At 40.5% G+C, this 12,036-nt stretch overlaps 1 protein-coding gene across 1 annotated transcript in view; it reads right to left on the reverse strand.

The window, feature by feature from the left end:
- Positions 1 to 285: 285 nt before the first annotated feature.
- The window catches only part of LOC144590052 (neuronal acetylcholine receptor subunit beta-3-like), a 33,835-nt gene continuing 22,084 nt past the window's right edge, over positions 286 to 12,036 (reverse strand). The window contains exons 5-6 of the mRNA XM_078394922.1: positions 4,770 to 5,661; positions 286 to 2,360 (exon numbers count right to left, since the gene is read on the reverse strand). Of these exons, the coding sequence (XP_078251048.1) occupies positions 2,205 to 2,360; positions 4,770 to 5,661 (1,048 nt within the window). The 3' untranslated portion in view covers positions 286 to 2,204. The remainder of the gene's footprint in view (positions 2,361 to 4,769; positions 5,662 to 12,036) is intronic.

Genomic DNA, 12,036 nt, shown 5'->3' on the forward strand with positions numbered 1-12,036 from the left:
AGAAAGACAGGAATAGCTTAGAAATGTGTACAAAATCATGAGAGGAATAGATCGGGTAGATGCACAGAATCTCTTGCCCAGAGTAGGGGAATCGAAGACCAGAGGACATAGGTTCAAGATGAAGGGAAAAAAAATTAAGAGAAATCTGAGGGGTAACATTTTCACACAAAGGGTGGTGGGTATATTGAACAAGCTGTCAGAGGAGATAGTTGAGGCTGGGACGATTCCAATGTTTAAGAAGCAGTTAGACAGGTACATGGATAGGACAAGTTTGGAGGGATATGACTCACTCTATGACTCTATGACTCTAAATAATTCCAAACTTGGTTAAAGATCCATGTTATGTTCAAAATAATAGTTCATAATCCCTGGTATTCTACATGGAGGATAGAGACAAGAGACGAGAGGTTGTTCATGACAGGAGAATAGTTTATTTTACTAAAGCACACATGTACAAATTAACAGTTTAAAGTTTGCAACAGCACTGAATGCAGCTACAAGGAATAAAGTCAATACTCAACAAACCATAATTTGTATGCATATCAAGACATTGAAATTGTGCTTGTGTTTCAGAGCAACAAACTCTGCTGAAATGATTAGGAATGTGAAGGAATGAACTGCAGATGCTGCTCTAAACCAAAGATAGACACAAAATGCAGGAGTAACTCAGCAGGGATAACTAGGCAGCATCTCTGGAGAGAAATAAAGGGTTGGGTCGGGTCTGGGTCTGAAGAATACATTGCATGTCATAAATAGCCTCAGCTCGACCCAAAATTTCACCCATACCTTCTCTCCAGAGATGCTGCCTGTCCCGTTGAGTTTTTCCAGCATTTTGTGTCTATCCGCTGAACTTACGATGGTATGAATGAATAAATAACAATAGACCTATAGCTCCTCAATTTTCATCTCTGAAGATAAACTATTAATAAACAGAATAGCTGGTGTCATTGACTTCACCAACGTCTACTTTGCTGGTACTTTTTAATAAAGTGACTATTGCTCGTGACTCCTCAAACAAACTGTGGCATGGTGTCTTATGATAAGTTTTCTTGCTTTATAAAGTCTTCTTTTGCCAAAAATGTAAAAATGTGTGATGTTATAATACATCTGTGCAAGTGATCATTGACAGTGGCAGAAAGATTTTCACCTTCCTGCTGGAGAATTTTTCTTTCACAAATCAAATTTTAAAACAGTAAAATGAAGTGTAATGAAAACGAACAGATAATCTAATATTGCTTTGAGGAGGTGAAATACATCACAAGCTGACAAATGTATATTATTTTGTTCAAAGAGAGATAAGCATGTGCACAAATACAATTGGCTGAGAGTTCTTTGTAATTTGTAATCTGGGTGCAGATTATGTTCAGCGTAGAGTTAATTGGCAGAGTGGTCTTTCTTTCTCAAATTTCTATTCAAATCCATTTGCCTCCCTATGAATGGAAAATCTTTCATGGAGCTCTGCATCCTGACCACATTTTTGAACAAAACTTTGAACAATTGCATTACAACTATCCTTTGTTACATTTAATAGTAATGCAGTTTGATGAATGTAATTTAAAATAGAGGAAATCACAAAATAATAACACCCATCACCGACATGTCTAATCTTATTGAAAATGATGTCAAATACAGATACAGTATCATGTACAAGCCAGGACAGTTAAGGATGGGCAATTTATCTACAAATGTAAAAGAATAATCCTCATTTATTTTATAAAGCTGGCATCTAAAGGATCACTAGGTTTACAAGCAGGAACATTGCATTTTGATGGAGTATTGTATTGAATGGGGGAGCAGGCTTGAAGGGTTAAAGGGTTTATTCTTGTTCCTGTTTTTTCATGTTTCCACTCAAAGGCAGGAATTAGAGAGAAACATTGTTGCATGAATTGATTTGATCAAAGAGTGCAGTCACTCTGACAAGGTCAACATCTAATTCAATACTTTTCAGTTTATTGCCAAAATACACAGAAATCTGAATTGTCCTGTACATAATTTACCCCCTAGAATTCTTACAATGAAAGATTTTGGTGTTTCCGTAGCAATCTAGTGAAAACCATGTCCATTATCTATGAACATATATGTCCCCATGCCTTTTAAATAGCTACTTATCAAATCATTTTCCATCTACAAAATATAATTGAATCTTGTAACAAGCAATATATTTGCAAACCAGCTCCAAAGTATCAATGGGCTAACATCCTTGATTAATTATAGTTTCCATTGGGCATTATGACAATGCTCTCCCACATTCGAAGCGCTGGTGCAAATATCAATATTGTTCCAAGAATGGCCACTAGCAAAAATATCCATAAGAAAATCCGGTCCAGAACTTGAGCTACAAATTTCCAGTCTTCCACAACCTAAACAGAGAGAAAGAACAATAATCTGAGCATTATTAGCACATCCCAAAGAAAACCTGTGATTTTTGGATGGAAGATAGAACGTGAACTGCACTGTTTGAAGAGATGGAGGGATAGGCATCTACCAAACTATTATTTTCTTTACATTTCTAAAGCACAAATAGATAAACAGTTTTGGGAACAGTGGATTAGATGCATCAACTATTGGTAATTTAGAGAACAGATTAATGAATGGCACTCCGATTCAGCCGACATTAAAGATGCATTCAGACTCCTGGAGAAAGAAAACATGAATGAATGGAGTCATAGAGTCATAGAGTGATACAGTGTGGAAACAGGCCCTTCGGCCTAACATTCCCACATCGGCCAACATGTCTCAGCTCCACGAGTCCCACCTGCCCGTGTTTGGTACATATCCCTCCAAACCTGTCCTATCCATTTAGCTGTCTGACTGTTTCTTAAATGTTGGGATAGTCCCTGCCTCAACTACCTCCTTTGGCAGCTTGTTCCATACACCCACCACCCTTTGTGTGAAAACATTACCCCTCAGATTCCTATTAAATCTTTTCCCCTTCACCATAAAACTATGTCCTCTGGTCCTCAATTCACCTACTCTGGGCAAGACTCTGCGCATCTACCTGATCTATTCCTCTCATGATCCTCTATAAGGTCACCGCTCATCATCCTGTTCTCCAAGGAATAGAGTCCCAACCTCAGTTAAGAGCTCAGACTCTATTCCTGGCAACATGAATGAATGGACATAAGATGCTACTTTACAAATCCTGGTTATTTCTCTATTTATTCCGAGCTGAGGCTATTTATGACATGCAATGTATTGTATATTAGTGAATTTAATATAAATACCTAGGAATCATCAGCTATTTTACTTTTCAAACCAGAAAAGGCACCTGACATCAATTAAACTAAATCCATGAGATGGGCCACTTTCCAAAACTATTCTGGTTAATACTGAAATTGACAAACTCAGATGATAAGCTTCTTGGTACTTGAATTTGGATTATTAAATGGTGGTCCAATGCATGGGCTTTGCGCCTCAAGGCCAACTATTTTGCTTGGAAATAAACAGCGGGACAAACTTGCTGGGTGATGAAGCATCTGTGGAGGGAATGGCCAGACAACATTTCAGGTTGGGACCTTTCTTCGGCCTGGTGGGAGAAGGGAAGAGCAGAAAGGTGGAAAGGTGGGGGTGGAGGAAACCCTGGCAAGTGAAAGGTGGGTACAGGAGAAGGGGGGGGTGGAGGGGGGAGGAGAAATAAAAGGGAGAGGGAGGATGATTGGCAGATTAGTGCAGTCAGTGATAAAGGCTCGAAGTGAAGACAAATGGTGACCAGATAAGATAAGAAGAGGTTGTGATATCATGAGAGGTAGAGTCATAGAGGGGAGATACATTTCCTCCCAGTGGACGCAACAAGGACTACAAACCATCATGGCTGCCAGCAAAAGACTACAAAACCCATAGTCAGCAGGGCTGCCTGCCCTGCTGACACTGATTGCTGCTGACACTGATTGCTGCTGACACTGATTGCTGCTGATACTGATTGCTGCTGACACTGATTGCTGCTGACACTGATTGCTGCTGACACTGATTGCTGCTGACACTGATTGCTGCCCAGCTAAACCAGCTGAGCTGATTGCCTCAGTGAGAGAGCTAAAAGGGAAGGGAAGCAGTGTATTTAAAGAGAGAGACAACGACTGGGGCAGACAGGAAGAGAAGCAGCGTTTGAGTTATATTTTGTAAGAAGGCAGCAAGCTACAGTTTTGAGTTAACTACCTGTTTTGGTTTTGTGTACCCGTCTGCAAACAATTAAGTTTACCTGTTTTTGGAAAAGACTAAATATATGGAAATTAAGTTTGAAAACAAGAACTTTTCTGTTTTCATTTCCGGCACCCACACCTCCCAACCTTCAAGAGAAAAGCTCCCGACCTCTCAAGACATCGGACCTCTCAAGATGTAAAACCGGAGGGAAGGATATGGGTGGAATGGGACAGGGGAAAGAGGGTGTTAAAAGGGAAGTATGGGACTTGGGATGGAGATAATCATTGGGAGGAGGGGAAGGGAGCAGGGGAATGAGGTTTCTACCTCAGTGCATCAGAGTACCTCACCAAGTTGTAGAGACTAGCAGTCATCATAACATTTCAAATCTCCTTTGCTGCTCTCTCACAAAAAAAAATCAATACTGCAGCACATAAAAGAGGAACATTTTGAAATGGCAGAATGAAAAGGAAATTGAAGACTGTTTCTAAGAGAAGTCTCAAGTGATCACAATTACACCATTTTTGCTGGAAATTGTTTCCAGTGATTGAATGAAGTGGCAATGAATGCATTTTAGTGGTATTACTCTGTTGTGATAACTGATGGGGTTTTTCACACACACCCAACGTCTTTACCTCTCGAATGGAATGCTCCTTCTTCATGTGGCTTGAGATGTATCTCACCGACTCAGCAGCCTTTTCTAGGATGGTCACCATTGCTGCATGTTCATCACTCCTTGTCGAAGAAGTATGACGATGCTTCTCAGAGGCTTTTTGTTTTCCCTTTGGACTATTCGGAGCACTTCCTGGACAGTGGTGGTAGCGATCAGTGTGGCCCCTCATGCACAAAAGCCTGGGAAGGGTCTGAAGAAACAGCTTCTTAACCCATGGAGCCATGGGGTGGTAAGTGGTTGAGGATCGGTGATGAACGTTTATAACGAAGACAGTGACAATGATCGAAAGGGTGACAAAGATCATAATAAATAATAAGTACTCGCCAATCAAAGGGATAACCCTTGAAGAGGAAGGGATTATTTCTTCAATAAGCAAGAGGAACACAGTCAAGGAGACTAGAACTGAAGTGGACAATGATAGCTTCTCGCCTTCATCTGACGGCGAGTAAAATACCAGGACAGTTAGAAGAGATAAGCCGAGGCAAGGGACAATGAGGAATAGTGTGTAGAACAAAGGCAAGCGCCTCAATATAAAAGAATAAGTGATAAATGGGTAGGAATAATAGTCATCACTTCTTGTCCCTTTCATCCCAGTGGCATTTAAGATTTCCCACTCTCCATTGTCAAAAAAATCCTTCTGGTCCACATCTTGGTCCACGAGAATGAGGTCGACCAATCCACCATCATAGGTCCACGATCTAAATTTCATTGAGCAGTTCTGTTTGTCGAATGGAAAAAATGTGACATCTATTGTGCAAGAGCTCTTGTAGCTCGCAGGTGGTGTCCACCTCACGGTCCCATTGTATTTTACCATAGCCTTGGTCATGAGGGAGGATTCAAAATGTCCATCTGCACTGAAGGTAACAAAACATAAAGGAGAACATGAGAGCAGAAAGCAGCAACATGATATTGGGCTGGTTCATGGTGGACACTTTCCATTGACAAGATTGAATGGTCAAGACCCCCATCTGTTAACACTTACCTGACATGGATGCAGATAACCAATCCATGGGTCTAAAGACGAGGTCTGAACCCTGATTAGACTGCATTGGTAAAACACAGAAGTCCTTCCCTAATAAATCTTGACAGAAGGCAAAGCTGAAGCTGGAGCTTTGCCTTCTGTTAAAGCTGTCGCTGAAGTTAATGGTTTTTACATGCAAAAGTCAAAGACATTTTAGAACTGTTGAAAAATTAAAGTAAACCTTATTGTAAATGATGAAAAGTCTTAATATTTCTTAAAATACTTTAAAACTCTTAGAAATAATTAACAACATAAAACCGAATCAAGCTAATTACTTTCCGTTTTAAGTCCTAGTCCATTAGACCAGAATCTTCAGTGATATCAATTGTTTTATTCCCTGCACCAGGTGGGTACAGGATCCAAGGTTCTTCCTCAGACTGAGAACTATGTTTAGATTCCATGTGACTTCAGTAACAGAGTGTATTGTTATTCCATTATTCTGTCAGTCCGTTATTCCATTTTATTTGCACCTCTTCAGATTGCACTGTTGTAAATAACTACAACTCCTTTTATTGTTATATTTATTATTACTACATGTATACTATTTGCTCATTTAGCTCCATGTGAACATGAAAGTTCATTGCACCCTGTTGTATGTTACAATAAATTAAGCTAATCTGATCTGATCTAGTGATTGATTCCACACACTGTATCAGACAGCAAGTCTCAGACTTTGGTGGGAATAGCTAAAAGCTACAGTTTCTAGTCTAATCAACGGTCACAGTAAGGACAATTTGACCTCATGGACACTGCTAGCCATTTAAAGTAATTGAGTCATATAGCTCACCTTGTCCATGCAACCAAGTCAGCATAGTGGGCTAATTCCAATTAACTACATTTCGCCCATGGCCCTTTAAATCCTTCTAGTCCTTATATATGTTCAAGTGACTTTTAATAATTGTTTCGTAATTGTAATTGTGTCCCCTTTTATAATTTCCTCTGGCAGCTCCGTCAAGACACAGACCAGCCTCTGGGTGAAAAGGTTGCCCCTGAGGTCCCTCTTAAATCTCTCCCCTTTTACTTTAAGCCTGTGCCCTATAATGTTAGAATCCTCTACACTGGGAAAAAGACTGAGTGTTCATTTTATCCATGCCCTTCATGATCATGTACACCTCAATGACGTCATCACTAGGCCATCTATGAAAAAGAAACGGCAATGTTTCGAGTCTGTAACCTTCTTGAGTTTGAAAACACATTCTTGCTTTTTTAATACTTAAAATAATAACGAAAGGACTTGCATCTCTGTGACGCACTTCCGCAATTCAAGATCTCTAAAGGTTCTTTGTGTCAATTCTCCAGGCACAGTCATTGTGCTAATGTTGTGAATTTGTGTTCATGATGAGATATATCTATCATAATGATGTTACCCGAGGACAAACAGCTGGCAGGGTGGTTAGCAGGTATCATGGAGTACTTTTATCCCATTGGTAATGGCAAATATAACCTAAGGTTTTGCCTTCGCTCAGTCCACCTGGGACGACCGGTTGCAAACACTTTAATTCCCCTTCCCATTCCCACACTGACCTGTCTGTCCCAGGCCTCCTCCATGGTCAGAGTGATGCCTAACATAAATTGCAGGGACAGCATGTCATATTTCACTTGGGCAGCTTACAACCCAGTGGTATGAATATTGATTTGTCTAACTTCAAGTAACCCTTGCATTCCCTCTCTCTCTCTGTCCCCTATCCACCCTAGTTGTCGTACTAGTTTTACTGTCATCTGTTGAGTGTCTGTTTATTCATTGTCACCTATCCTAGAGCCACCAATGGCCTATTGTGTGGCCCATATTTCCTTGACTATCGTTGCTTTTTGTACATCTTCCATTCATTTCTCCTAAGCACCATTTATATCTCCTGTTCCCCTTTCCCGACTCTCAGTCTGAAGAAGAGTCTTGACTTGACAAAGGAAGTGGGAGATCAGATCAGTCATCTGATAGAATGCTGGAGCAGGTTTCAGGGCTGTGCAGCTTATTTTTGCTCCTGTTTTAGACTCTGCCTGAGGGCAAGATCACACAAGCACCAAGTAGTCCTATGCCTCTTTAGGCAGGTAACAGGTTCAAACAAGAACCTGTGAATGCTGAGCATCCATCTGAAGACTCTGGGGCAGAATTTCATCCTCCATTGCTTTTGGTCAATGCACGAAGCTGCCATTTTAATTCTCTACCCTACTCCCCCTCTTACCTCTCTTACAAAAGTTTGAGGAACAGCGTTTCATCTGAAAGGTTATCAATTAGTAATTATTGAAAGAAAGACACAAAATGCTGGCATAACGGGTCAGGCAGCACACCTGGTGAACCTATATAGGTGACATTTCAGGTCGAGTCCCTTTCTCTGGCTAATTATTGCATCAGTTTTGCAAAGTCTACAGATGCTATCTGGGCATATCTAGCATTCCGTTATATGTCAGTAACTTCAGTATTTTTCTCACATTTTTTGTTTTTCTCTCTCCCTGACTCTTCTCGTCTCCTATTTGAATCTCACCCTGCCAGACTGAAGCACCTTCAACACCCTCTCTGAGCCAGCCCCACTGCATTTGGCATCATTCGGTGTCTCTTGGACTCCACTCCATCATAGACAATCCTTTTGTTCTCTTCACACCTCCTCCTTCTCTGCAATTCAAAGCATGTTTGATTTCTATTTCTGATGAAAGGTCATTGTCCTGGGGTGTTAATTCTGTTTCTCTTTGCAAAGACCTGCTGAATATTTTTTTTCTCTCAGACTTCCTACTTCTGCAATGCATGTGCTCTTTAAAAGTTGCAATAACTGTGTTACCCTATTTTTGAAATTCCTGGATAAAATATTAGAAACAAAACATAATGTGAAGCCTCAATTACATTGTGCGCTTAGCAACTCTTACCAAGAATGACCTTCCACTCTATGTACTTTATAAAAGGAAACCAAATTCCCTTGTTACTTAGGCATAATTAATATAGATATTTTTGGAACAACTCTGTATTTGAATAAACAAGCAAGAACAGAATATTCCCTCCTGCTTTGCTTTAAAATTTTAGCCAGCTGGTCATTTTCCAGATGAATAACAATGTAAACTTCACATTGCTTGCTGGATGTGTGGATCAATCATATCCTGCCCACATTATCAAAAGCCAGAGGAATTCAGCATTTTGATGTTATTTTACCATCAAATCAGTCCATTTGATGGTGCTGTACAAAGAAGGTTCTCGACCCGAAACGTCACCCATTCCCTCTCTTCAGTGACGCCGCGTGTCCCGCTGAGTTACTCCAGCTTCTTGCGCCTATCTTCGTGTTGTATTCATACTTCGGTTATGTTAACATTGCCTGTGCATGATGCTGTCTGAGAGACACTTCTCAGTATCAGCAAAGTGTTGACATTTACCAGACAGATATATTCTGCAATCACCTAACCACTGAGTGATGTCAGCCATTCTGAAGGCTGCTGAACACACATTGTCTCATCCACATCTCTCCCATCTTTCATCATCAGCCACGTAACGCTCCAATCTTTTGATTCTGCCAATCTCTGTCACTTAAGCAATTACTCCCATTGTCAAAGTGGACTAACATCTTGCAGCAGCTAAAATGTCCTGCCAGGAAATGGCAGACCAAAGAAAAGAGTTTTAAAATATAAATAATTGAATACAATTTTAATGCATTGGCACACTCTAGAGGAGATAACTGAACTATAACTGTGAAGATATACATATATAATGATAGAGAGGAACATTGGTGAGGTCAATAGTCAGATATTTGGCTTCTGAGGCTGAGATATTCAGTCATGAACCTGCCCTTCTTCCATCTGAAGATAGACACAAAATGCTGGAGTAGGAAAGAGTAGGAATAAACGGGTCTTTTTCAGAATGGCAGGCAGTGACTAGTGGGGTACCGCAAGGCTCAGTGCTGGGACCCCAGCTATTTACAATATATATTAATGATTTGGATGAGGGAATTGAATGCAACATCTCCAAGTTTGTGGATGACACGAAGCTGGGTGGCAGTGTTAGCTGTGAGGAGGATGCTAGGAGGCTGCAAGGTGACTTGGATAGGTTAGGATAGGTTAGGTGAGTGGGCAAATGCATGGCAGATGCAGTATAATGTGGATAAATGTGAGGTTGTCTTTGGTGTCAAGAACAGGAAAGCAGACTATTACCTGAATGGTGGCCGATTAGGAAAAGGGGAGATGCAACGAGACCTGGGTGTCGTGGTACACCAGTCATTGAAAGTAGGCATGCAGGTGCAGCAGGCAGTGAAGAAAGCGAATGGTATGTTGGCATTCATAGCGAGGGGATTTGAGTATAGGAGCAGGGAGGTTCTGCTGCAGTTGTACAGGGCATTGGTGAGACCACACCTGGAGTATTGCGTACAGTTTTTGTCTCCTAATCTGAGGAAAGACATTCTTGCCATAGAGGGAGTACAGAGAAGGTTCACCAGATTGATTCCTGGGATGGCAGGACTTTCATATGAAGAAAGACTGGATAGACTCGGCTTGTACTCACTGGAATTTAGAAGATTGAGGGGGGATCTTATAGAAACTTACAAAATTCTTAAGGGGTTGGACAGGCTAGATGCAGGAAGATTGTTCCCTACGTTGGGGAAGTCCAGAACAAGGGGTCACAGTTTAAGGATAAGGGGGGTCTTTTAGGACCGAGATGAGAACTTTTTTTTCACACAGAGAGTGGTGAATCTGTGGAATTCTCTGCCACAGAGGGTAGTTGAGGCCAGTTCATTGGCTATATTTAAGAGGGAGTTAGATGTGGCCCTTGTGGCTAAAGGGATCAGGGGGTATGGAGAGAAGGCAGGTACAGGATACTGAGTTGGATGATCAGCCATGATCATATTGAATGGCGGTGCAGGCTCGAAGGGCCGAATGGCCTACTCCTGCACCTATTTTCTATGTTTCTATGTTTCTAACTCAGTGGGACAGGTAGCATCTCTGGATAGAAGGAATGGGTGATGTTTTAGATCGAGACCTTTCTTCAGACTTAAATGTACATGCTGCCTTTGGGTAATGAACAGTTAATGAACAAAAATTCATAATTCAAGTTTGTTCATTAGTCAGAAAATACAACAACAAAAAAACTTGATATGTAAGCATACCTCTACAGTATTGTAATGAATTACATGAAAAACGCATAAGATGGGGAACACAAAATTATTGCTGGAAGTGAAAAGAGCGAAAATTAGTTCTGTGTTCGTCAGAACAAACTTATGTATGAACCTATGCTCAACTTCTGAATTTAAGATTGTTACAGAAACTTCTGCATATGTCGGGTCATCCATAGGTTGGTTTGTAACCCAGGGAGAGCCTGTACTGAAAAATACCTTAAATTATTAAAACTTAGCCAAAAACATCAAATAAAATAAAGAAAAATAAACAAACCTTATTGTACTTACCTTTTTAATCAAGGTCAATGGCTTCATGAGAAACTGCAGATGCTAAAATCTTAGGGCAAAATACAAATGCCAGATGAACTCAACAGGTCAGGCAGTATCTGTGGAGGTGTGATGAACGTGAGCCAGTGGGATGGGTGAATAAAAATGTCTAAGGCCCTTAGGAACTGCACTGAAAAGTCGTAGTCTATATGGAGATACTCACAATCTGATAACAATCTTTACTCCTAAATAGGTTTTGGATTTTGCTGTAAATAACAAGGTGTGAGTGGATTGTGTGGTGTGGGGGCAATGTTTTTGTGGAATACAAGCACGAAAATGGAGCAGGTGATCTGAATGATCTGTTTCACTGCCAGACGAAAGCTCAGAGATGTACTTGTTATGTAAGTCTACACTCATCATGTCCTTCAGCTGCTGGACTGCTCTCAGGTGGTGAGGACAGTCCCGCGGACAGATGCACTGTCAACTACAATTCTCTTTCCATGTGCAAGTTGTCATTTGGTCCAAAGGCAAACAGTGAAGGACAAGCTGACAAACATACAGCAACGTCACCAGGAAGAATGCAAATGTTACAGAAATGAAAGGGGTCATCTTTATCCGTTCAGTAAAATGATTTTACATTGCCTTTGTTTTTATAGATTTTATAGATCCTCATTGCAAGGATTCATTTATAGTCAGGACATGCACTGAAAGATTATTGTTGTTAATTAGATGAAACTGAAGATATTGCTCTTTTATGTCATTCTATCTTTATGAAAATAAGACAACTCAAAGAAAGATACGGCTTTGAAGCAGAGATCTATTTTCTGATTGTACTTCAACTGCGGTAATAATTATGCATG

This window comes from Rhinoraja longicauda, chromosome 3, assembly GCF_053455715.1.
Source record: "Rhinoraja longicauda isolate Sanriku21f chromosome 3, sRhiLon1.1, whole genome shotgun sequence".
In the NCBI taxonomy this organism is placed as follows: Eukaryota; Metazoa; Chordata; class Chondrichthyes; order Rajiformes; family Arhynchobatidae; genus Rhinoraja; species Rhinoraja longicauda.